Raw genomic sequence first — 27,269 nt, forward strand, 5'->3', positions numbered from 1 at the left:
ACAGCAGCAGACATGAAGAAGGATGCTGTTTTGCCTGAGGAAAACACTGCTATCCATAAGATATTTAAAGACAGGACTTGTGTACAAGATGAAGAGATCTCTGAAACAAAACACAGATGGCTTCTAAGCTCTGAAACACAAACAGCTGCTGAATCCTGGAGGTTATTCAACTTCATGGTGCTTTCATATTTGAGAGGAAGACTGTATGCCTACCCAGACCAGCTCTGGCCTGAAAAAACTTATATCCAGCCGCTATCTACACAGAACTGTGATTCAGAAACTGAGTGGTGTGATACTTCAAGAAAAGTTAAGGTCTGGCTTTATAGTTGTGCTCTAAGTGCTCCTTACAAAGTGGACAATGCTGCTTGCAGATAACTAAATCTATGGTTAATACATAGGAAAGTGACGTCCTTTCGTAGAAGGCTTTTGAGATCTCTTACGCCTAGATGTTTTTACTTCTGAGACGAGCCCTTCTTGGTTCTAGGGACATAGATTCTCAAATACACTCTCAGCAAGTTTGGGGTGGTAGCAAATTGGGAGGGCAGTGGCTGACGAACTAGAGAATAGGGCTGTGAGTCAAAGGGACCCTGATGGGCTGAAGGGGAGAGCCGTGTGAGGTTCAGCCGAGACGAACGCGGAGCCCCGAACCTGGGATGCGACAGCTGCGTGCAGTGGTGTGGGCTGGGGACTGACTGCATAGAAAGAAGATTTGCAAGCTGGTAGGCAGCTGAATGTGCGTCAGCGTTGTGTCCTTGTGGCGATGAAGGCCAGCCTCCTGCTAGGCCCTGTTAGCAGAAGTACGGCCAGCAGGTTAAGGGGAGGGATGGTACTTGAGGCCACATCTGGAGTACTGTGCCCAGTTTGGGATCTCTGGTACGATAAGGATGGTGGCAATCTGAAAGTGAGCCCAGTGAAGGGCCACCGAGGTGGTTGGGGGCTGGAGCACGTGATGTATGAGGAGATGCATAGGGAGCTGGTTTTGTTCAGCTGGTTTTGTTCAGCTTGCGGAAGAAAAGACTCACGGGAGGATCTTAGAGCTGTCTTCAACTAGCTGGTGGGAGAGCATGGGGAAGTTAGCCCGACTCATTTTGGGAGGGTGCGGAGGGATAGGATCAAAGGCAATGGACACATTGAGCAAGGGAAAATATAGTTAGATATTTGGAAAAAAAAAATCGTAATGAAGATGATCAGTCATTGCAGCAGGGGTCCAGACAGTCTGAAATACCTATCTTTGGAGATATTCGAAGTGTAACTGAATACTTCCCTGTGCAGCCTGGTCTGTTGCTGAAGTTAGTATTACTGTGAGGGGTTTGGGAGATGACTGATGGACCAGATGACTTGGAGAGGTGTTCTAGGTCCATAATTTTCTCATATTCTATGGAGAACTGTTCTAGCAGAGACACAGAAATACCATTTGACCAAAGTGTTTAGTTAAATATGTCACCAGGATTGGAATGTATTCATTGTGCCTATTTATTAGAAGGTAAAAACAGGGATGCTCAGGCATACCAAGCATCTTTTATCAGCCTGGCTTTAGCAGTTTGCCCTGTAACATTCTGATCGGATGAGAAAGACCTGCTGTACGAGAATCCCGCCAAAGATTTCACTACACGGGGAGGATGCAGTTAAGAGAAGTTAGAAAAGCTGACTTGGAGAACATATGTGAACCTAGACTGAAACTACCCCTGGTATTTAACAGGGATTGGAGAAGGCTGCTTTGCATACTCTTCTGAAAAATAGAACTTAAGGAGAGGTTGACAGGAAATATGTTAATTTTGGGGAATGTATGTTCTCTAATAATTTGACGAGTGCTTTGGCACCTTCTAGTTTTCCAGAGCGTAAGGGAAGAAGAGAATTCAGACATTATAGAAACATTTTTGACTGACCAAGCAGTTTAGAAATATTCGGAGAACATACTTAATTCAAAGTGTTGGATTTGTATTAAAAAATAAACGTAGAGGAGATAAGGTTAAGATGCTGAAGGAGAAATTTGACTTCCTAAATGTAGCTGGTAAAAGCTTTGGGTAACTATAGCCGCTTTCATGTTTTTCTTGTTGCTTTGCAGGTAGGTTTGAAAATTCTTCTGCTCTGTCCCTAAAGCAGAATAGAGGCTTGCTTTAATAAAGCAGCATCAATATTGCTGTGTTACATACTGCTCGGATACAAAGGAAGAATCCTTCTCTCTGCCAGAGCAAGATGCCCTGCTTGCATCTTGAGTTCCCTAGTGCTACTAAGTAGAAATAGTTATATTGACGTGAGACTGCTGTGCTCCCTTCAAGCTCTCCCGCTCCTGCTGCCTGGAAGTTTGTGGTCTCTTCCCTGTGTCTGCCTCTTGTTTGAGTATTTGCTGATACGTTGTTTACGTGGCAATGCCTGGGAGTGCTGGGCATGCATCCTGGGTCTGTCCTGGTTGGATCTCTGCATGCAGGGTGAAAAAATAACCCTCCCCACAAAATCTGAATTGACAAGTAGAGCAGAAGATGTGATACTGGTTGGGGAACAGGGTGAAGTTTAACTTTTTTTTTTTTTTTTAAACCCAAACAAACAAAACCAAAGAAACAAACAAAAAAGTAAAAAAAAAAAAAAAACAAACACAAAAACCCAAACCACCAGAAATCTAATTTTTCCTTATACCATGGGAGAACAATTGCAAACTTTGGAAGAACTATGAAAAATTACTTTCTTGGCATTACCAGCAACAGATGCATTTATGCATTAAGAAATGTTCCTTTAAAAATACAGAAACTTCCTATAAAAATATGTATATAGTGCTGTACTAAGTCATAAGACTAAAATTGATAGTCATTCTGAGTCTAGATAGTGATGGAGCCTTTCCTTCATCTGAGCTACAGTTTTACATCAAGATGAAAAATAAATTTGGCACACTGTTCATGTGTACTTCTGTTATCGCTGTCGCTCTTGGACTCTGAAGATGCTCACAGTTTGCACTAGCTTTATGATTGTACTCTTCTTTCAGTGCTTACATGCCATTTAGTTCTGTCAGCTCGATTTAGGTAACTTTCACAATCTGAGTTTTCATCAGAGTCATTCAGGTTTGCTATTAAATTTCATCTGAGACAACAAAGCCTTTACAGGCAGGCATGACGTTTTGGCAAGGCCCCAATAGGATACTTAGCTGGTGCCAAATCTTTTATTTTTCTCGGCTATCAATGAAGCTGTTGTGGTAATGTGGGTTTTGTGAGCTGTGAGAATTTATGCGCACAAAGGGACCTGCTCTTTGCAGGGAACACTAGGAGCCCTGAGTCCAGGAGGAAGGGTAATTAAAGTTAATGAACCAGGGTAACCTTTCCATGGTGATGACCACTCTCCTGATGGTAGGTAAGGGTCAGGGACTATTCCCATTTTATAATCGCGCTTCTAACTCTGCTCTTTAATTGGTTTTGGATTAAAAAGTGGCCATTACCTCTATAATAGAACTGGTTTGTGGATTTTAAAGGAGTTTTTCAAAGCTGTGCAAGTCTTCAGTGGCTTGTTCTTCTTTGACTTGGCTTTGTGTTGTGTTTTTAATGCAGTCTAAAAATGAAGTATTTTTAGCATTTGAGACCAGATAGTGATGTTTCTATAATGGTTAGTTATCTCTTCATATCAGAACACAGACTTCTTCCTTAAACGCTTCCCATGTTCAGAGGCTTCATCTAGTTTTATCAGTGAGTCTGAGAAGGCTTCGAACTTGCTGTGCACGGAGCGGTTGTGGGTTTAAGGTGACAGGCTCTGAAGATAGGCCTGAAACACTGACTTAAATCTGTAACTCTTCTACTTACTTGCTTTTGTGACATCAGGTAAGTTACTTTGTGCAAGGTATTCCCCTTGAAGAGGATTTCATAGTTGGAAGTAAATTTTTCTTTCTCAGAGATGGACTAAACAGAAGAGCTTTGCTGCAGCTATCTCAGAAGTCTTTCTGATATATCGATCTTGCATCAAACAGCGTACAAGCTGAGATGTCGTTGGTAGACTAAAATGCACGGTGTCCAAAATGTTAAATATTGTTCAGTTGTCTGTCTTGATTTTTAATCAGAAGGCTGTGGATTTGATTGCCTCTTATGTAAATGTAGAAATAGAAAATGACTCCTTGAGAATTGGCTGTCTATCAATCCTAAAAACTTCCATTACTAAACCAAATCACACCACAGTTCTTTGTCTTGGTGACTGGTTCCATTTAAAGAGGAGCAGTGCTTTAAGTAAGAATCGGTTTCAATTTCTCTTCGGATTGTTTGTCACAGGTGTTTCGTAGGTATTAGCCTGTTTAAAGGCATTCTCTTTTTAACATAAAATTAACATGTTATTCCTTTTTTTAATAGAAACTGTTTATTTGTTTGGCGGCTGGGATGGAACTCAGGATCTGGCTGACTTCTGGGCATATAGTGTGAAGGAAAACCAGTGGACCTGCATATCCAGGGATACTGAGAAAGAGGCAAGTTCTGCAAACATCCATATTGTTAATAATACAGGAATTGTTGCACACAAAAATGCCACGCTTCTGAAGTGTTTGTATTGGTGCGTAATGTGTAGTGTGCAGCGAGAGCCACAAAATTTGGACCTTCAATTTCTGAAGACTTTTGAAATGCTTACATTGGGAAAATGTGAGATGGATGTGAATCTGAAGTGTTAAGATTACTGTAGTGGAAAGGTTTATTTCTCAAGAGCAGACTGATTGGCCAAAAATCAGTTCAGTGAGTAGAACACGAGTGAAATAATTTGATAGGACTGAACAACTAGACTTGCTAACAAACATTTTAAGCCTGATGCTGGTATTGAGCTTCAGAAACAAATTGTTTATTTCTTTAGTTTCTGTCAAAAATGAGTAGAAATGGACAACTAACAGACAGAAATCTAGAGGAGAGGGGTAACTGCCAGAGGCCACACAATCCCGAGAGCTTTTTTGGTATTCATTTGAGCCGTTTTCCTTGGCTTGTTTTGCTCACTATTTGACGTATGAAACCTTTGAAATGAATGTAGCTTGGGTTATAGGATGTAACAAAAAAAAAAGTCCAAGACCTTTGGCTTGTGTAATTCGTTCTACTGTATACTGTGTAAGGTTAAAGTTCCATGTGGTTATTGTGTTTTGAGTTTTACTTGTTTGTCAGAGCATAACTTAAGGAAATTCATGCAGCCTTTTCTTGAAGGTATGAAAGTTTGAGATTCCACCACTTTTTTTACAAATTTAGGTGTTGATTTCCTCAACTGTTTGAAAAAAGTATAAAAATGTCTTATTTCCCATTTGTATTTTTCCAGTTTCTTGTCATAGCCAGTTTTGTGAGCTTCCATACCAGATTAAATAACGCTTTAATATTGCCTTTTTTTCCTGGCAAAGGTGTTTAGAGGTTGTAATCAAGTAGGACAAATAGCCTGAGCTGAAAAAAAATCTCACAGTAAGGCACTTCCCGTAGCCTTCAAATCTTTGTGTGTGTCATGCACTTACTGTTTCTAACATCCTTTACAAAATGGGCAATAACAAAACTGAACATGATTTTCTGGTTTCTATCATAATAGAGATGTATAAAAGTAAAATTGTCCTTACATTTTGTATCCTTATAAGTTGTTTATTCTTACTGTAAGTTGTGGGTTTTTTACTGTTAGTCCTTTCATCACTGTTCATGGCTACTCATTTGTTTACTGATACGATGCTGAAGCTGGATAGTCTTTCAGTGTCCAGTCCTGTAGGCTGGGCTTGTGTTGCTTCTGTTTGTCTTGAACCATGGGTTTTACGATTTTTCTCGCTGTCTACCAATAGGTAACCTCCTTAAGATAAGGAGGGGTGTGTGTGACATAACACCAAGGGGAAATTGGGACTCATCTCTTTTACTGACTGTATGGTAAACAGCTAGACCTTCCTTTCCTTTGCCTCCCTTTATAAGGAGGTTGGGAAAGTGAAGAGCAGCAATAGAAAAGAAGGCACAACAATTTTAATTGTCTCTTCTTTCACTTTTCTTCTGGCTTTGTAGCTGCGTAGTGTGTACGTTTGTCTAGCTCAGGATGCAGTGAAATAGGACCTTCCTGTCAAAAAGGGGTTACCGTGTTTTCTTCCTGCACAAACGAGTGTGCGTAGTTCTGGTGTTTAAGGGATTAATTTCCTTTCTTGCTGGGATCCTGCTGCATCCAGTTGAGCTTCTGTAAAGCTTGGGAGGCCTGGCTGGGATGCAAGGCATCAGTGGTGCCAGAAGCGGCGTATGTTTTCTCTTGAACTTCCTTGTGCCTGACTCTAGCCGGGTAACGCTGGGATGGGAGAAAGAAAGGATGTGCAAAGGAGGGCTGCAGAGGAGACACAGCAGAAGAGTTGTGAGTTGATACAATAAAGTGGCTATAAAGGGGTTTTGGAGGTTAAAAAAATACAGGGTGCAATGGAAGGTCAGGAAATTCAAATGGAAGTTGAGAAGGGTCTTGGGCTGAGAGGATGCAAGATAGGGGAATTTAAAAAAAATTGAGAATGAGATGAATGTATGGGGAATTTTGAAGAAGAGATGTACTTAATAGAGAAAAGTGCGAAGAAATGTGTGTGGCTTTAGAAATGGAGTTCTAGAAGGACTGCGTGGATATAGGCCGCAGAGGAGTTCAGAAGAAGGCCTGCCGAGGCATAGTTCAGGGTTTTGGTGACTTACGGAGGGTACGGTGAACTGGCGGCTTCTGTACTTGCAAACCAGCAGTGGTTTGGGTTTTGGTTGTTTGTTTTTTTTTTTCCTAAAGCAATCTGGCTAAAACCTGATTTAGAAATGAAAAGGTCAGTCCCAAATGTTGAGAAGTAAATTAAAAAACAAAGATTCCAGATGTTTCTCTAATAGGGACATCAACTGTTCACAAACAATTTGCTAAAAGGAAATGTCTGTTGACGTGGAATTTTAAAAAATATTCAGAGTAGATTCCAGTAGGACTTAGTCTTGCTTTTGTGTTGTTTTGTCCTGGTTCTGCTTCTAGCTCTTTTGTTTTAATTAATCGGTGACAGTGGTTAAATTAGCCACTCAATAATTAAGCTTGAATAAGAATAGAATATGATAAAAGTTGCATCTTACCCAGTGTTATTGTAGGCGTAACACACAGTAACGCTTTTGGGATAAAGGTACTGGTAGCTTCTGTTGCAATGCAGCGTGACCTTTTCAGTAAACTCTGCTGCTGCTGTTTTTCAAAATTTGCCAGTGAGCTGGAAAATCGTCTCTTTGTCACCTGAAGTTGCATTTGTGATTTTTAACAGTTAGACTACCAAAGCTAATTTTCCGTAGCCCTTTTTACGTCAGGAAAAAATGCTCACAGCGCTGCTGGAGTAGCTGATCACTTACAGTCTTAAAAAGGGGCATCTACAGGACCTGCTTGCAGTGTTGGGCTGAACTTCCAGCGTACGTACCACAGCTGCTGATAGACAATCAGACCTGAATTAGAACTTCCTTACCATCCCTTCAGTGTATGGATCCGGCAAGGCTCCTGCAGTCCTTGTCAAATCATCCTCCTCCAAGCCTGCATCCTTCCAAGGAGATGCACCATGGAGCAGCTCATGACCTCTCAACTGTACCCACAACTTCGGTCCTTGTGTCTCCCCTTGGAGTGCTCAAACATGCAACAGCTCTACAAATCAGTTGGCATGAGGCATAGCCAAAACATGTTTAGTCTAAGAGCCTTAAGGCTTTTTACCTTGAACAAAGTGGAATGTTCTGAGAAATGCCATTGTCTCCAGGGGTTTATTAGTGGTTGTAGATTGGTAGACCTCTCCAGTGTTTGGGAATAAATAGTTTTGAAAAAACAAACCTTGTCATTCCTTGGGGACTTTGATCCTAGGCCAGTGTCAATTAATAGAGAAACTTAATGTGTGTGGTTTAATGTCTAATATTTCTGGTTTCCAAGCAGCAACTTTCTCTTTCGAAGGCCAGTTTAGTGAAATGCAGTACAGGAGGACAGTTTAAGTGAACTGTAGGAAAGACTTTGCTTGATATAAATTGATAGTTATGTGGATTTTTAAATAGGATCAAAATGCTGAGGGATGTTGATGCCTCTGGAGGTTTGATAAAGGAGAATAAAGAATTGTGATAGTTGGCATATTTGGTATGTCACTAGTATTCCTGTGCCTTGTTTCAGTGTCTCCTAGAGACATGAGAAGAGTTACAGGATCTCCCTTCAAACAGTGTGTTACTACACAACTTGGTAGCTTCTGTGGTGCATATTTGTAAATATGGTATGTTGACTCATTCTGGCTTTTTTAGAGGAAAATCCTGCTCACAGATCAGCTCTGTGAAGGTTGTGGAAATTGTATAAATGGGTTAGGTTTAGTTGACACTGTGTTTCTCAAAAACTTTTAAAGTGTTTGTTGCCAAAGGTACAAGTGAAGGTCTTTGTCATGGGTTAACTGGTTGAGAGGATAAATTGTTTTTCACAATGAAGGAAAGCATAGGTCAACAAGTGCCTACTGTTCAGTAGGTTCAAAACGATATAGAAAATCGGTGTATTTTTAGGTGACAGTTTGCTGCTAACACCAAGTGCTTTTCCTGGATACTGAAAGTGAAAGCTGACAAGTGTAGAAAGATCTCATAATAGTGAGAGCCAGGGTGAATTTCATCTGCTACTGTATTTTGAGTTAAATTTTCTACGGTGTCTGCATGCTTTTCTTTACGTTTGTTGACATGGATGAATTTATACAAAGCTTACAACATCGTATTACCCCACAAGCATTTTATGTATTTGTAAGCGTTTGTGACACCTATGACTGATGTTTGGGTTTGTTTTTTTTTTTTTTTCCTGGTGTGATGCAGAAATATGTAAGCTTATCTATGTAAAGCTTTTACCCTATGCTGTTTTAAGTGTAGGAACTGAACTAGTCTCAAATATTGACTTCTTCCCACAGATGGTGATACACTTTGGAAGACACTTTAAGTAACCTGAGGGGGTTTTTTGTTTCAAATACTGTGATGTTTATGGACTTGAGATCTAATATACTGAATCTACCATGTCCTACTTCTGAGTAGTTCCAGTTATACAGATGCTCAGTTGTACAAGGTGCCTGGTGCCACAAAAGCACATAGGGAGAAAGCAGCTGTCCCCAAAAGTCTGCAATAGAAACTTGGATACTGCAGATACACCTCTGAGCCAGCTTTCTAAATAGTGTAAATGCCTACAAAAGTAGGGACAAAGGCGGCAGATGCTGAAGTGAACCAAATGAAAAGTATTCTAGGCCGATCCTAAATATCACATGCTAATGTTTTATTTTCCTCCCTGCTTAGTAGCATAATGGTTTTAAAGTGTTCTAGCCACTCTTTCTCCAAAATGTTAGAGACTTTCCGATATGCCTGACTGACTTCTCCAGTGATTTCCACATAGGCAGCCTAAAACAAAAAGACCCTGTTGAGGGAAGAGTGCCTTGAGATTATTATTTTTTTTAAAAGTAAACTTTTTGGAAAAGATCTTCACCTTTTAAAGGTAACTTCTTATTTGCTTATGCTACCTTGTGTGCCTAAGGAGCTTTGTCCTTTTAACCCTTGTTTATTTGTCTTTTTTAACTTTGACTTTTTTTTAAAGAAAAGATCATCCATATTTTAAAACAGCTCTGGGTGTTAAGTTATTCAGTTCCATCACTAGGTGCCTGTAGTTCTTGCTTCCAGCATAAAAAAGTGCAGAAAACCAGCCAAACTTTAGTTATTCTGAACACCAGATGTTTCAATGTGTGGAAGTCCCTTTCCTCCACACATTGATGTTGAAGTCAGTCTCGTAGAGAAGGGAGTACTTAAATAAATGCATTATGCACAGTGTTCTGAAGGCTGCAAAACTTTGGCAGTCCTGGAGCTTGTGTGTGCCAGTCTTCAGATTATACGTGGATTTCCAAACCATCATAAAGCCTTCAGTTGCAAAGGGTGCAGCCTGTAAACTACTTTTACACCTATAAGTAATGCATCATGCATAGTTGGTTTGTGGCGTTTCTGTTCTGATAAAAATCACCACTTCAACTCTAGCTTATGATGAGTTTACTGCTCTGATCTCTGATCTGGAATGCAGCTTTATTTTACTTATATGACTTTATTAGGAAGTTATTGCATTATCCAGTTCCCTGTAAACTGCAGATGAGGCAGTATACAGAGACACGCTAGGGTGGCTGTGAATGCATCTCAGGGAAGATGGCATGTTATTCAACTGCTTAAAGTATTACAGAACTTTCAGGTAAGGATTTAGTGATGTGATGGATATTGTTATAAGGAATGCTGATTTATATCGTTTTGGGTTTTAAAGATACAGGAATGCACACCTGTAAGGCGAGCCAGCTGGAATTGCTGGAACCCTGCATTTCCCACTGAATGGATGGGGAAGAAGGATTTAAAGAAACAGGAGAGTATGTGAGGGTAGAAGATGGGAGGAAAGCTTATTCTTTTGCCAGCAAGGTGAAAGTAGCTTCACACACCGATCAACTTCGCCTTGGAGGTAGAGTAGTCTCTTATTTCAGCTAGACTGTGAAAGACTTCTGTTACATTAACTTTCCTCAAGCTGTACAAATACAGAAATCCCTGAAGAAATATCGGTTATCCCAATACAGTAACATAGGGGAAGCATTCTCAAGTAGTATCATAGATGAATTCTTAGCTAAATTGTCTGGATAATTACATGCTTGAAAATGTAGTAAGTTTTTGTGGACCTTGCTGTTAATGATGTATTTATGCCACCGGGTTTTGGAGGTAATTAGGACTTAAGCTTTCTAGACTGTCTCAAGAGCATATACTGGCAGAATGGATAGTGCATTGATATGTTGAGTTCTCAGACCTGGAAGAACTTAGTATGTTTAATAAGACTTAGTCCATGAATTTTCCAGGGCTTGTATGTGATGGAGACTTTATTGATACTTGGATTCAGGAACTGTTGGGTTCTAGTCCTTGCATTGCCCCATGCATGCTTTGTTTTCAGTGCTCTGTCTTTAAAAGCTTGTCCACATGTGCTTGCTGCCATGCATTATACTTAGTCGTCTTAATATATGCACGGTGCTTCACAGACCTCCAGTGCAAATACTTGCACTGTTTCTTGGCTGATTTTCCTGTGTGGATTATTGCAAAGTTGAAGATGCCTTGTTTCTGAGGCTGTGACACAGCAGAGAGTACCTGTGTGCTGCACTTCCAGTGGTAACTGGTGCGATTCCTGCAGCTGGGTAACTAAATTATGTTCTGAGAATAGCTGAAAGGTGATATAAACAAATTCACAATCTACATCCTTCCTTATCTGTCAATAGTTCAAAAGAAGGCATGGCAGTCTCCACAGTTCTGTTTTTTTTCATTGCCGAAAATATTCTATTCTGATATATTTCTATATTTTTCTCTTGCCATGTTGCTGTAATAGCTAACAGAGGAAGCCTGCATTAAACTGTACTTAGTATCTGTATACCTGAGATGGCGATCTCATAGCCATGGGGTTAGCCTGAGGGGAAAAATTATACAGCCACTTTTATGACTTTCTAACACCTCTGGGTACAAACTACTCCTTTGTCATCTGTTTAAGACTGTCTTCACTTTCTCAGAAACATCTGAGAGCCTGTGGCTGTCAAAGTATTTAGACTTGTAATTTCATGTTTGTTTATCACCAGCTTTTCAAGGACAATTAGTTAGAAAAAAAAAAACCTTCAAAAATTCTAGCCTTGCTGCATCCTCATCTTTGTGGCTAAACAGTCCATAAATGACTAGTTTTTTTCAGCCTGCTAGCCTGTTGGTCTGCAAGTGTGACTGTAGCTAAGCCGAATAGTTTGCATCTATGGAAAAATCTCTCTTGGCTGGATCTTTGCTAGCCATTGTTACTGGTAATGAGAGGACAGTGTGAACTTATGATGCATGCAAAAATGACCTCATTCAACATCCTGCAATTGTTAATGGGGTTAGTTAAATTCGGCACACGAGGGATGTTGTCCTGAGGGCCCATCTCTCAGAGCTGGTGAAAGCTCTGGTTCTGTGGTGGGTCATCTGTTATATTTCATCAGTGTTACTGAAAGCAAAGCTGAGCAGTTGATGTGTACCAAAGCAACAATTTACTCGTTAGAATTTAAGAAGCTACGTTTTTATTCCTGTAGTATCAGTGTGAGCAGCAATCAGTTTGCAGGTAAATTGTGCCTTTTGTTAGAAATAGCACAGTATTGCTGTCCTTTTGCCTCAAGGTTGTCTTGTACTAGGGTATTACTTCAGTGCTGCTCTTGTTTGCGTTTGTAAGCTGAATCACGTAGGCTGGGTGACTTATTTTTGTAAACTAAAGCCTAGGCAAGACCTTCGTATGCGTTCCTGCAGCCTGCTTCACATAAATGAAAGAATTATTTCACGCTGTTTGCATGCTTGAAGCTCTGAGGTTTTTTTCCCCTTTCCACTATTCCACTCTCTTGCCTAGAAATTCTCTTCATCATAGGATGCCTTGGTTTACTGCAACATGAGATCCACAAGTGTTACGCATTGCTGGAAGGCCTCGATGGTACCTTGGTGTGAGAGCAAGCCAAGTAAGAGCACATAGCTCAGAAATGACCCAGGCATGTGGCTCCGCTGCACTGGCAGTAAAGCAGGCATCGGTTGCCAAAGTTGTTTCTGCACTGTAGGTAAACTCATGCAACACAGCTGTCAAAAGCAGAATATCAGTGCTTTGGAAAGTTTGTGAGTGAATTCATAGGGCACACTTTATTTCTTCAGAGATGCGTTAATCAGGGTTCATCAGAAGCCAATAGATCATGTGCTAGTTCATTCCTTTATGAAAATACTCTGGAATTAGTTGTTTCTGCAAGCAGGCCTGCTGAGAAACTAATTTTTAACAGGCAGTATCATGGGAACAGAACATTAAGCATCTCTTAATTTTCATAGCAGTGCTCATGTGCTGCACTGAGTCTGTGCTCGTCTGTGCTGTGATGAACCTGCACTGATCCCTGAAGGATGGAGCAAACAGTCTGAGTAAAGTCTTATGTAGGGCTGGAAGGGATGGGTCCCTCATGGGTCATCAAATCCAGTCCACTGCGATCATAAGGATCATGTCGTATGATCTCTGAGCTTAATCATTTGACTTATAAGCTCATTGAACTGTTTTTCAAAAATAGAACACCGGGCCATTTATTTTTTACTTCCAGTGTAAGCAGAAAAAGTCTCTTTGTGGAAGGCTCAGCTTGAGGCCATGAAGTATCAACAGTGAGAAATTAGGACTATCCCAAATGTGTGTATGCTTTTAGGAAGAAAAAAAACCCAAACCCCTTCATCCTGTTTTTTTGTTTTCCCACCTTAAAGAGCTGAATCAAAACTGTGTGCTAAAAGCTGCCTCTGACTTTAATCTGCTCCATCATGTCTGAGTCAGATGCCCAGAAAGGACTTTGCAACTAAATCTATTTAGTTGCATTGCTATAGGAGGGCACTTGTAAGCAGATTAGCTATAGCTCAAATGCTATGTCAACTGCCTGACCGAAGGATATCTTCCTTGTCTTAGCTGTGGCTACACTTATTAATAGTTAATTATTTGCAAATACTTGTCAGAAACGTTTTGATATCCAAATCTAATATTTGTCATAAGACATTTAACTTGTGTATGTGAAAAATTGAGTAGACCTATGGCTTTCCAGTATTCACCCTGGGGAGTTTTAAGCGTCATGACTCTTAGCCAGGTTCTGATCTATTTAATAGGCTTCCCAAAATATTTATTGGCAGCACATATTTAACTTGTATACTCTCAAAGAATATTCTGTATAGCTGGTACAGCAGCTGTAAAAGTAAGTTGGAATATCTGTTATCTTCCGTAAGTAGTGGCAAGAATATCTTGGAGTGGAAATGCGTGGCTGCTGACCTAGTGTAACTGTTAGCTTCATATGCTGCTTTAAGCTTTTATTTAAGGCAAACTTGCAGAGTAATTGAATGAATGGAGTGTACATTCAGCATCCAGAATATGTTTTGTGGAGCTAGACTCACATCTTGTGCTCCAAGAAACATTTGAGATCCCAGTTTAATCTTTTGCCCACTTTAATCTACCCCATGTGACATTCAAAGGTTTTTAAGTCTAGTGCTAGAGCTGTCAAGTCTTGACATCAGATGACATGTGTAGCACTGACTTCTGCCATCATACAGGGTAGGAAAAAGTAGCTGGGATATGCTGTTCATGGGAGGGTCTTGCACACTTAAGAAACCCTTATAGATGGTGCACAGCCCTAGCCGTGTGCCTGTGCTGGGCTGCTCTGGCCACGAGTGCTGTCTGATGCTCCGGTTTTGTGCCTGAATGTGCAAGACCCTGTTCCCTCTCGTGACTTGGCGCTCCTGGCACGTGGTTGGTGACTGCGTGGGCATTAGAAGCGAAGCAATACATCAGCCTCTGCTCATTTTGCTTTGTGTTTTGGGCTGACGGGCAATACAAATGCCCTATGCTACTGTAAAAACCAACAGATCCAACTCTTGTTACATTTCTGGCACTCTTAGGTTATGAGAAACTTAAAATGCTTTCTGTAAGCAACTGGTATGGGATGAAAGTGTTTTATTTTGTGTATGGCTGTAGTTTTTTTCTCTTGCCAAATTTAGTACTCGTCTAGAGTAAAGCAAATCATTTTGAGCTACAGCTTAGATTAAACATTTTGGGAGTATGCATTAGCTGAAGACTGGCATTGATAAAGCACTAACAAGCTCTAATCTTAAAAAGTATAGACTTGAATGAATGCTAAGAATAATATGCATTTCCTTTCGTTTTCAAGATTGTGGAGAACTTTTCCTTTTTTTTGGGGGGGGGGGTGGGGTGGAGGAGGAAATGAATTATACTCTGAAACTGGGAAATGAGAGCAATTAATCTCTGCAGTTGTGTGTAGGCAGGAGGGACTATTTGTTGCATGACAGCCTGATCTCAGCACTGGAAACAAAGTAGGTTGTTTGTGTCTTTTTATGTCCTCGTCCTAGTTTGCTTTAGGACAAGAGCATTTACCTCATGACGCTTATTTTTGAACTTTATACTGGAGGCAGTGTTCACATTCCATTCAGTCTTTTACAGCACCAAGAAGGGAGAATTAGTCAGCTGTTCTTTGTTTTTATTTCCCTGACTCTTGAACAGGGTCCAGGCTTGCTCCTGAGGTTTTTCATCTGGATCAGTCTGAATAAAACAGATTTTCTTGCAGCTGAAAACCCTTTATTTGGAAAAGGTTGTGATAACCAAAAGAAGCTAAGCTCCCCCAGTTTTTGTTTGGGGGTAGGACGGGGAGTAGAACTGGCTTCCTGCAGTCCTGTTCACATTAAAGCAGGTTCGTAGGACATTTATTTAGAAACAAAACAAAAAAATGAAAGCTATCATGTTTGCGCCTTAGCAGAGCATGCCAGGATGCTGTTGCTAAGATGATGCATGCGGATTCAGGCATAAATAGTTATTTGAGGAGACCCTACCCTAAGGAGTTGAGTCCCAATCCTTTCTCTCCTGTGTAGGAACAAATCAATTATTCTAAGGAGGCAGTGTTGTCTCTCAGTGCTGTTGTGTTGCTTTTTGAAAACGTTTTGTAAGTTAGTCCTTAAGTGGGATAATTGCTTTCAGCATTTGCAAGTTAAATGAAGAAAGCTCTAATTAGATTTTATAAAGTGGCTTAGCATGTTGAGAAGGCTTTTCATAAAGTATACTGTGTATTCACTTGGCGTTGCACAATTGAATTTCGTGTAGCACTGACGAAACCAAAAAATCCTATTTGGCCTTGGTCGCTCCTGGGCGCTTAAAGGATTGAAAGCCTGTCTTAGGTACTCCTAGCTGTACATAATCTCTCCCTTTCCCTATCATCCCACCCTCATCAGGGCATTTATCTGTATTTTAGAAACTGGAAGAGTTGCATCAAGACGAACCTGTTTGAGGAAGGATATTAGAGTAGGGCATAGAAGCTTGGTATTTTGTAGCACTTTAAAACAGGGCCATGGCACACAGTGTTTAATCTGTTTTAGCTGTTGTTATGCTGTGCTAATTGTACGCTGGTGCTGGGTGGCAGAGAGCCATTCTGTTCAGGCTAGTCTTAGCTCCATGTGGGCACTTACTGAGTTCCACAGAAACCAAACAGTGCCTATGCTTAGTAATCTTTGGTATTGTTTGGTGTCCTGTAGGTTAGAAATGTGATATGCTAATGCTTTACTATTGCCATTGCAGCCTTGGCATAAGCGGAGGGACTGGCCAAAGCAGCGTAGCACATTGCTTACCATCTGAATAAGAACTTAGCTCAGTCACAAGCTTCTTTCACGTGTGTTTTCTGCAGTGTGTGAGCCAGGAGCTTCCTGATGAGAATTGGAAAGAGTCCCCAAAGCCGGTGTTTGTTCAGATCGTTTGGGCACTGTTGCTGGATGTGACTTACTAGAGTCCGTTTTAACTAAGATGCACTCTATTTGGGAAGTAATACCTCTACTAAATCAGTAAATCAGTTCTTGAAGCTTCACCTGCAAAAACGTAGATCCCACATGCGAACAACTTTGAAGACAGTTTGATGAAACTAGATCTAAAGAACAAGTATTTAACAAGAAGTCTTGCATTGATTTGTTATGAGTTCAGATAACCACAGAAGTAGATAAAAGGAAACTGGTCAAAACTGTTATTTGCCTTCTGCTCTGCTCGAGAAGGCTTGGGCTTGTTTAATCTTTTGTGGTTATCAGTGTGTGGGTGGAACTGTCTTTTATTAGCTGCAAATATGTTTGGGAATGGCAGGTAGTAGGTTTAGAGGAGTAGCAAGTACAATAGATACTTTTTGTGTGTCTGCAGTTTATCTTTGGTGATAAGGCCCAAAGTCGCATAAGGGTATAGAGATCTCTAGTAAGATCCACTCACCTTGGGATGTTAACTCATGGGTCATCAACCAACCTACATCCTGCCAGGAGGGGACAAAAAGTTGTTCTCCTGTTCTCTAACCATACTTGGATCTCTTCAACTGTAGGTTAAAGAGAGTCATGTCTATCATGGTCAATTTTTCTCACTTGTTGCTTATAAGGGCTCAAGTTCTCTGAACGCTTCTGGAATCAACACTTTCCCATTTGAATTTGGTGGGTCACTTTCTCCATGACAAGTTGTGGCAGTGTGTTCTTTGTCTGAACAACAGGCTTGCTATTGTAACCGCATGATGTACACGTCTTTGAATGAACATTTGCAACCGCCCACGGGCTCTTGATTCACTTAACCACATGTGCCTTGAAGTGTTTTATTCATTTTCAGTGTCTGCCCATTTTTTAAATGGACTTTGTGTCCCCCTTTGAAGTATATACATATTACAAGGACTTCCATGGTCAAATTGAGTAGCTTTCAAGTGAAGACAGATTTAGGCCTTTCCCCTCTTCTGCCTCAAATGTCAAACCAATGTGTACCACTGTTTAATGGAGTTATTTACTCATATTGGTAAACATGTAGTCTAAATTGGAAGCTTTTGGTAGGTTCCATGTGATCTTCTAAGTGATATGCAGGAATAACTCCAGTTTTCTTTGAGAAAAGATTACGAATTGGATGAAGTTTTCTTTATTACAAGAGATAGTTCATGCTATGGCAGGCTCTGCAAGCTGGTGAAATTAAAGTTCTTAAGTGAACTTGAGGTGATGAAGTGTCTGTGCCTGTATAGATGAAATGGTGAAACTTAAAACCTTTAGTAGCTCTTTAAAAAGGCGGATATTACTGTGTGAGATGTGACCAATGCATATCTCAAGAATGAAGATATTTTTCCTGAATTCTTTCTCATTTTAACGTAGTCTTAGGAGTTGAAATTTGTATGTTGTATGCTTAGCCAGTCTAGTACTGGTGCTGTTGATGCCAATGGCTTGAAACTGGTATTGTAGGTTCTAAGTGTCTTAGACTTACATCTGTACTTAAACAAATTTCAGTTGAAGGTGCAGCTTTTCGTCAAGGCAAGGCAGGTCTGGAGATGGATAGATTTATTCCTGAAAGTGCCAAAGATGTTATCTGAGCAAATTTAGTAGGATTTACCTTAGCCCATAGAGCATATAGAGGTGAGGGAGTGGGGGAAGATACTTAAATCAGCAGGTTCATTCAATTAAAAAAACTGCAATGACCTGACAAAGAGGGGAGAGTCAGGAAGCACAGGCGGGTCTTAATGCTTCATCTATAAGGCAGCTGTCCCAAGGCAACTATGTGCACTTTGGCAGGGAAACAGTGGCATATCCTTAAGTGTCCCAGCTGCATAACTAGGGATGGATGTTCTCTACTGGGCTTACTTTCTTGTGAATCAGGGGCAACCTTTGTGAATACTCAAATCGGTACTTTTCATGCAGAGAAACTACCCTTTGTGTTTGGAACAGGGTCCTTTGGAAGATACTGATTTGTATTTTCTAGGAACAAGATAAAGTATGTTGCTCCCTTCTCTGTCAACTATTTCTTGTGACCAAAGGCAATGAATGAACTTTTGGTGCAGTTCAGGATTTTATGCTAGTGTTTTGTGCTATGAGTATTTTTTTCAGAAAAGAAAATTATCTTAATTACCATGAAGTAACTAATCCTCAAAGCTGTACTGATTGCTGACATAATGCTTCATATTTACAAAATATGAACAATTCAGTTCACCTCTTCAGATTGTTGTTTGAGTTACTGGAAACAGTTTCTTGCAACTGTTCTTTAATCAAGAAATTGAATTCTATAACATGAGTAGTAAAGTTTTGACTACACAAATGTGAAGTTTCCTTTCATATTTCATCCACCTTAGTGAAATATATTCCATTAGTCTACTTTAAGTTTCAGTGATAATTTCAGCATAATTTTTTACATTAAATGGTACAATTATGAAGATTTGTTTTCTGTAAAGGCAGTATTTGGTAGCACTTGGAGCAAATATTGTGCTGATTATTTGGTGTGGCATGGCTACTTTTCTTTAACTGTAAGTCTTCTAATAAATGGTGATTTATGTTACGTCTTTGCTTAATGGCATAATCTTTATTTTTTAACAGATTTTAATAGATATTTTTTTCTTTCATACTTCAGTCTTCTGTACATTTTACCTTTTTTTCACTTGAAGTCTTATCAGTTTTCACGTGGGTTTCCAGACTCTCAGAGTTAGCTAGCCAGCCTTGTTCTGGCATCCTCATTTACAAAGTGCCAAAAATTATGCAAACGAAGGCCAAATAAACTATAGAGTTTATCTATAAGCGTGATGCCAGTTTTTACTTTTTCTTTTGCCTGATCTTTTGCAAATAGGCTTTGCACATCTTGATTTCCAGTATTTTGGAGTACAGAAGTATCACTTATGCTTCAAGATTAGTGTGCGAAGGCTCTCAAAGTTAGATTTGGGAAGCAGAAAGGATACTGCCCAGTAATGCGTAGCATCGTTGTAATGCCATTGAATAAATTGCTCTATGATTTAAGTTGAGCACTCCTGGATGGATAAGCACATAATAATTTGACAGGGGCCCTCTGTGTTTCTCTTGAGGATCATAACTCATGGCAGTTTTGCTTACCGTGGGAAACTTTCTTGTAGTTGGAGGCTGGAACGGCCGTAACTATTTGTGAAGGACAGGGAGTGCTTTTATTACCTTCAAATACCCATTACGGGATATGATAGCTTGTGGGAGTGTCTGGTTATGATCTGTTAGAAAACAGCCTATTAATAAAACAGAGGCTCTTGTAATAGAGCACTTCTTAATCTTCTTCCTATGTAGTTATTTATAGGCTGTGACATCTTAATTTGCCTCTCATGTGCATCAACTTCTGTTATTTTAAAAGATCAAGTAGCTTTCACACGCCTCTGAGAATCACTTCTGGAGGAAACAGTCTGTTTTCTAAGGAATCTTACAAAAAGGCTTCAAGTCATGAGTTTGTTGTAAAAAATGTGTTAAGCTTTTTGCTGGTGTCTTTCTAAAGGACAAAGAAATTATGAAATGTCCTAATATATAGATACTTATATATTGATCCTGTATTTGTCTGATTACAATCGGGATTTTCTTGACTCTCAAAGGATTTCCAGTTGCTGATAGTACTTATTTGCCCTTAATGAGTGTGCAGTGTCCTACCTGGAGCAATATTAAATATATTATTCTCTTTATTTTTCTGGTCATTTTCTTTATTAGAGTGGTCCTAGTGCCAGATCTTGTCACAAGATGTGCATTGACATTCAACGAAGGCAGATCTACACGCTGGGACGCTATCTGGATTCCTCCGTGAGGAACAGTAAATCTCTGAAAAGTGACTTCTATCGCTATGACATTGACACAAACACATGGATGTTACTAAGTGAAGACACTGCAGCAGATGGAGGTCCAAAGCTGGTGTTTGATCATCAGGTCAGCTACATCGATACTCTTAGTGCAAGTTCTCAATGTTTGCGAATCAATTTGATCATAGCCTCCTGCAATTTAGAAGTGCTGTACTGGGTAACATAGGAGTGACGAGGAAGGCTGTGAACTGCATTCGGTTAAATTCTAATAGTATTGTTGTCCAATGCCACTGACTACTGGTATTGTAATCCAATTGAGTCAGAAGAGTCCTAAAAACCTTCGTAAACGAATTCATTTTAGTAAGACACATTTTATTAAAGCTCAAAGCAACAGTTCATCTGGTTTTAATCGGTCTCGTTGAGCTGGGTTTGCAGATCTGGTTACTCAGAGGACATTGGGGAACAACTTGCGAAGCTGTGTATGGTACCTTCAGAAGAATACTGTAAGCAAGCTGCTGAAATGAGGCCAACAGGATTAGGATTCTTTCAAAATTGGTTATTTTTTAAAATTTGTAGAATGTGCTTGCTTTGTAGAGATTGAAACACCTTAGAGGAGTGGCTACTAATCTTTTAAAAAGCCACACCTGTCTGTGTGTTCAAACTGAATATTTTTTTTACTTCTGTTGTGTGTTTAATGGCTTTTGTGTATTTGAAAAAGGTATTTTGTTCTTAATTGATTTTTATAAAGCATGGCCAAGAAACAGCACATCAGTACTCATTCTTAAAGCAGCCCAAGAACTGCTTTTATTGGTACTCGCTGTTTTGTAACTAAAGCTGTTGTTTGCCAGCATAATATGTGTTTCTGCTGACACCAAAATTTAAAGATATGTGTTGTCTGCAGAACAAAAGCCAATCAGTCTTTCTGTTCTATTAATAACGAATACCAGTCTCCCAGGTGTTGGGGAAAAGGCAAAAGTAAATTGTCAGCTGGCAAGGCTACTCTGGGTACCTTGTTTGCCTGCTTCTGAAATGGTTTCTTTTTTCTCCCTGCTGTCTCTTAGGAAAGAATGTCCTCCCTGAATTCTTTATCAATCTGCAGCTGCTCTTCTTCTCTCCCTCAGTACCTACTGTGATAGCGGTTTTTGTTTAACCTTCACAAAAATATGCTGCACTAGAACTGTTTTGTGTAGGCTTTGCTGAGTAGCATCTCTATCTTACTGTAATCTTGTCTGTTTTGGTGGTTGTTTTTTTTCTTCCCTCTGGTGTTTTGTAACCCTCTGCGTTTTACTGTGTCTGAAAACATCACCTGGAGTCAAGGAGTTTTGTCTGATTTGTACTGCGGTGCAGCTCTTGTGTGCCATAAACTGAATTCAGGTTTTGGGGATAAACATATTTCTGCTGCAGTCTCATAAAAAATCCTTGGCTAGGTTATGTCCCTGCTTTATGTTGAAGTAATGGGGTAACAGTAAATGTATGCTTGGGATGGAATCTGAGTGACAAATCACAGGCTGATTTTTGGATTGATTAAGTGGTGGTCAGTAAATTAGCTGTGATCTTGAATTTTTCCCTTACATAGCTGTTGTCAAAGGTGATATTCTGTGAACTTTCTGGCAGAATTGGCTACGAATTCTGGTGAAAGACTCTAAATGTTTTTTCCTGAAATGAGCAGCTAGAGGCAAGTTCTTTAGGTGATGAAGGGTACCTTTAGTCTTTTCTTTTTGCATATTAATAAGTTGAAATTAGACTCACATTTTAAATTAATTAATATTCTGAGATTAATACCTGTCAACTGTGAAGACATGTGTGTTCTTTTCTGTTTACTAGAGGTTCAGGAGATGTGCAGAGTACTGTCTAACTTACTAGCTATTACTTGCAGAGGAGGGATGTTTAATCTTTAATCTTAGAGTGTTCAAGTCTTAATGCGCTGGCTTAAAACTACTTCTCTCATACTTAGATGTGCATGGATTCCGAAAAACACATGATATATACCTTTGGAGGCAGAATTCTGACCTGCAATGGCAGTGTTGATGACAGCAGAGCCAGTGAACCGCAGTTCAGTGGATTGTTTGCTTTTGACTGCCAGTGTCAGACATGGAAACTTTTGAGAGAGGATTCCTGTAATGCTGGACCTGAGGATATCCAGTCCCGAATAGGACACTGTATGTTGTTCCATTCTGTAAGTATCCACACCATACTTTGATTTATGATGCCTGACTTTAAGGTAAACATATGTTTTTGATTTTTCTTGCAAGTTTGAAGCTCTTTAATCTCCCAAGTGGTGTGTTCTCTCACTTGATTTTATATTCACTGACATTCTGATGCTTCTTTGGTAAGTGCAGGTGGTATTAATTCAAGTCTTGGAGGTTTCATGACTTCAACTGAATAAAATTCCAAGTAAAAAGCAAGGTGAATTTTAAATAGTTGGTTTTATTTGAATAATGGCAAATAGACCCAAAGGCTACGGTTCAATTTGATCTAAAGAGCTTTTCTTTTAAAGTTGGTAGAGCAACTTTAGGCATTTCTGGTCTAGCAGATACCCTATGTAGTTACTGGAATGGTAAACTTGACTATTGCAGGGGCTTACTGGGTGTGTATTGAGATGCACAGGCCTCATTCCTTTGTGCTGAGCACTCAGCTGCTGCTTGTTGTCTTGAGCAGCTGTTAACAGCTGGGCACAGATGGGTGTTCTGGGCAGTGCATCCAGACCCTGATGGAAAAGGGTGGGGGGCAGGGTGTGTATAGCATTTTATTTAGTATTGGGTATTAAAAACCACCTTCCGTTGCCTTTCCAGTTGTGCTCATCAACTGCATGTTTGCTTAAGTGCAGAACACGGGAACTGTGGGGTGAGAGTGGTAAAGGGAGGATGTTTAGTGTCATATATCTTCTAGACTAGCTTTCCACATAGGTGTTTTCAGTGGAATAGCGCAGTACAGAGGGGATTAGCATCAAGCAGGAATGCTTGCGTGGGTAGGTGTGGTGCAGTGGCAGTTCTGCACTGAATTTACATGGCAGCTGCTTAGTGGTCGTAAGTGGAGTTTGTAGAGTTTTGCTGACATTAAACTCTGACTTGGGAGTGGGAAGAGAATTAAAATTCATATTGTGGCATTCAAGTGTATACTGATACCACCAATTCAAAACTGGCCAGTTTTGAACAATTTACTGAGTTTATTTCTCTTTCCCTTTCAAATGAATGAACAGAATTTTTATAGTGAATACTGTGCTTTCAGAGCTTTCAATTTTATTCTTGTTTTGAATGGCTGTCTAAAATCTGGTGAAAAACATTGCCACACAAAATTCTGCACAGCTACCTGAGGATTTTTCAAGTATGTGTCTGTGGTAAACAGAAGAATACAGGTTTCTGTAAGCACAGGTCATGGAAGTTTAGGTCCTTTGCTGTTTTCTCAACCATTTGAAAGAAAAATAATGCCTCTTACAGACTTTCCACTTGGCAAACGTGAAAGAAGTAATAAACCTGTTATTCTTGGCTTGGTGCTTGCCATTTGCCTGTTCCGAGTTTAGTAACGTGCTGGTACCTGGGTGGTTTCTCTTACAGTCTGTCTTTTGTTCCTGTTTTGGGGTTTTTTTGGGGGTGTTTTTTGTTTTTGTTTTTAACAATGAAGTTACGATCTAATAGGTTTTAGGCATGGAGGCTGTTAATTCTTTATATTAAACTTGAAAAATTAATTGCTGTTTTAATGTTCTGAAGTTATAGCTTGATCAGACAGGGCTACAATAGTTAACTGTAAAATCTGCCTAGTCACTCTGGAGCTGAAACTCTGTTGGATCCAGGTTTGTCATTTCATATAGATCATGAAAAAGAAGTCTTTAAAATTGCATTTGTAAGAGGCTTTTTGGGGTGTAGAAGCTGTGAGTCCTTAATGGTTTAGCTCTTGAAACTGAGAAGCCATAAATTCAAGAATCCAGAAGATCAAGCATCCAATCAAGAATTCTTAAGTTTTTATTGAGTTTGAGAGTAATACACTGTTCTGCATAATTGTTCCCTGTGAATCTTTGTGGAGATGACAGTAAAAGATACTTACCAAATTAAAACTGGCAGACCTGATTGTTAAGGCATGATTTTAAATTTACAAGAAACATATCTGTTACTCTCTGATTCATTAAAGTTTCTGTTAATGGTCACAGTTGGCCAACATGCTTTCTTGAGCTTTGTGAAGACAAACTTTTTTTTTCCATTCTAGAAAAATCGCTGCTTATATGTGTTTGGTGGCCAGAGATCGAAGACTTATTTGAATGACTTCTTCAGTTATGATGTAGACAGCGATCATGTGGATATCATATCAGATGGCACTAAGAAAGATTCAGGGATGGGTAAGAGTATAACTACATATTAATTTCTTCGCCTTGGTACAAATGAGAAATATATTAAGTAGGTGAAAGGCCAGCTTCAGTGTCCTGTGGTATCAGGTTAGCATCCTTAACTATCCCTACGTACCCAAGTAAAACTTCACAGTATATAGGTTAAACTTATGCCAGCTCTTTTGTCCTTCCTGTCATTTGACACTCACTGTTTTCAGCACAATACAAATAATTGATGTGTGAAACCACATAGCACCTCCAAAAGAAAAAAATTTCACCAAAATAAGAACTAAGAATATCTCCTTTGAAATTCCAGCAAAGACCAGAAATAAAAAAAAAGGCTGAAAAAATAGTTTCCTTTAAACCAGGAAAGGAGAAAGCAATTTTTTTTTCTCTAGTTTTCACCAAGTGAAAGATGCCATAAAATAGAAATAATCTGCTTGGTTTGAGATGCAGAAAAGCAGGTAGGATGCTCAAAGATAGAGAATTGGAGTAGAGGTTATTTTGCCTGGCAGGAGCTGACTAGAAAGATGAGACCTGTTGTCCTGTCATTCTTGTACTAAATTATCAGGGAGGGCCAAAAAAAAAGTAAGAGGAGGGAGTAAGGCTTCAGTCCTGTTTGGTTCATACCACTATATATGTGAGCTATATACACTAGGCATAGTTCTGTATAGCAGAAACCTTTAAAACCACCCAAAAGGCATTGTAATGTAACCATAAAGAACTGATTTTATACCTTTTCCCTTTCAATGACAGAGAGGAATGATCTTTTTTTTTCCAAAAAGGATTTCTGCATATATAAGCACATCATTTTCCTGTTGCAAATATCCTGGTTTTTAGCATACAGCTCAGAAGTTGAAACTTGTGTTGCATTGTGTACTACAGAAGTTATGAATATTTCTCATATTGGGTATAGTTAGTCCCCATCTTGTTTTCTCTTCTTCCAGTTACCAAAATCCCAGGAAGCTAATTTATCTTGAATTTAGGCTGCCCTCCTTATTTTCATCAGGCTTAATTTTTAGCAAGTAATTTTGCTGAACTTTTGAAGTGAATTATTGATAGTTACGAGTTATTGTTTGCTCATTAATTTAGTTATGCCAATGAGGGAGAAGAGTACCCAAGCTCTTATTCTCTGGAGTCATTTATTTACTTGAGTGCTTCCAAGAAAGAACCAGCTTGTATTGTTGACAGTCTCCTTTATTAAGGTGCCTGCATGTTGTCTGATGCTGCTCTACACACACCTACGCACCGTTTGTTGTCCTTAGAGCTTTCAAAGAATTGATTTTTTTTTTTCCATGAAATCGCTAGCATTCTGCCATTTTGCTTTTTTAAAACTACATTTCTTTATAGCCAGAAGCTTTAAAACATGTGGCTTTAAGCTGACACCTGTGTCTACTTCAGATTTAAAGATACTGAGTTTGTCTTATGGCTGGAGGAGACACTGAGCTCTGCTTCTCAGCAAGTACATTAACTGCAAGGTTCGGTTAAGCAAATGAGACTATAGTATTTAGCCCTCCTCCCCATTCTCACAGGTCCCGAAGTGGTAAATAGTAGACTTCGACTGTGTAAGAAAATGACTCATTGGAAATAATTCAAGAGTAGATTTTCAGTTTACTCTTCTCCTGTGTATAGAAAATAAACAGATTCACATGTTTCTCTTGCTTTTGAAAGAAAATGCTAGGATTATTTGCATTTTAACAGGAAGAGAACAAAATGCTTGTTACATTCAGGCAGCAAATGTTGACAGCACTATTTTCACCCCAAGAGCAAGTCTTTTATTGGGCTCTTGTTAGGTAGTGATATACCATTTTGATCTGTATGAACAAAGCGACTCCCTGACGGTCGCTGTGAAGTTTTAAGCTGCTTGGTGTGATGAGTCAAGTTGAGGATGCCTGACCTAAATGTTCCTATAAAGTCCCATGATTACTTTTAGTTCCTGGCTTGCATGTGGCATTCAGTTCTATTCTTAGTTGAGCTATTTTGATTTTTACTCTTTCTAAAAGACCTTGATTGTGTATTTGTTTAAAATTTGTTAGAGGAGTGAGAAGACTTTAAAAAAAAAAAAGTAGTAAAATGGATAGTTAAGAATTATCAGTAATATGGAGTTGTTGCAATGCTAGAAAACTATGGTAATGATGGTTGGTTTTGCTGCTCTCATCTTCTGGATGAGATATTTATGCTGTTCAGCGTTTCTTTGCTCTTAGTTGTGCCTTTGATCCTGGAACCACTTCCTTGTATAGCTGATGTGTGTGAGAATATTGGGTGATAAGTATCACTTAAATTTTCTTAATTTGGAGTAAAGAACAATAATTTCAGCAAGTTTAGATGTGCTTTTTTCATTTCTGGGAAAAGTTCAAATTTGATCAAGGTACAATTTCTAAAAGATGGGTTTGCACACAGCTCTGCCTACTAAAAATGTCTCCTGACTTGATCTGCTTTGAACATGGGTAAGCCTTGCAGCTCTTCATGTCTGGCAAATGCCATTTGCCGGTGAGCATGGGTTCTTTCTCCAGCTCATTGCATCTAAAAACCTGGTGCTTTCTCTTAGTTGTCAAAGGAGGGCACTGCAGTGAAATTAGGCCATTAGGGATGGTTATCTTTCTGCTGCATGATAACTGTTAGGAGCAAGAAATTTGTTAGTTCAGCTAGAGAATGGACAAAATGGTACAGAAGAACAGAGAATGCAGCTGTGATAATGAGTCGGATGTGAAGAAAGGCAGTAGTGGTACAAATTGGAGGAAGTGAGTACAGTTGAATAGAGCCCATGATTGGAGGAGAGGCAGAAATGTGTATGTTGACGAACAAACCTTTTTAGAGTAGTCATATGCTTTAATTACTTTTAAAAAACCCCCACAAACACCACCACCACCACCAAAAAAACCCAAACCCAACATG

At 39.5% G+C, this 27,269-nt stretch overlaps 1 protein-coding gene across 6 annotated transcripts in view; it reads left to right on the forward strand.

Annotated features, from left to right (window-relative positions):
• The window catches only part of MKLN1 (muskelin 1), a 106,331-nt gene that overhangs the window by 47,079 nt on the left and 31,983 nt on the right, over window positions 1–27,269 (forward strand). For all 6 annotated transcript variants that reach the window (XM_052789593.1, XM_052789595.1, XM_052789594.1 and 3 more), the window contains 4 exons: window positions 4,320–4,432; window positions 19,971–20,183; window positions 22,011–22,232; window positions 24,257–24,386. In XM_052789593.1, coding sequence (XP_052645553.1) covers window positions 4,320–4,432; window positions 19,971–20,183; window positions 22,011–22,232; window positions 24,257–24,386 — 678 coding nt within the window. The remainder of the gene's footprint in view (window positions 1–4,319; window positions 4,433–19,970; window positions 20,184–22,010; window positions 22,233–24,256; window positions 24,387–27,269) is intronic.

Source organism: Harpia harpyja, chromosome 6 (assembly GCF_026419915.1).
Source record: "Harpia harpyja isolate bHarHar1 chromosome 6, bHarHar1 primary haplotype, whole genome shotgun sequence".
Taxonomy (NCBI): Eukaryota; Metazoa; Chordata; class Aves; order Accipitriformes; family Accipitridae; genus Harpia; species Harpia harpyja.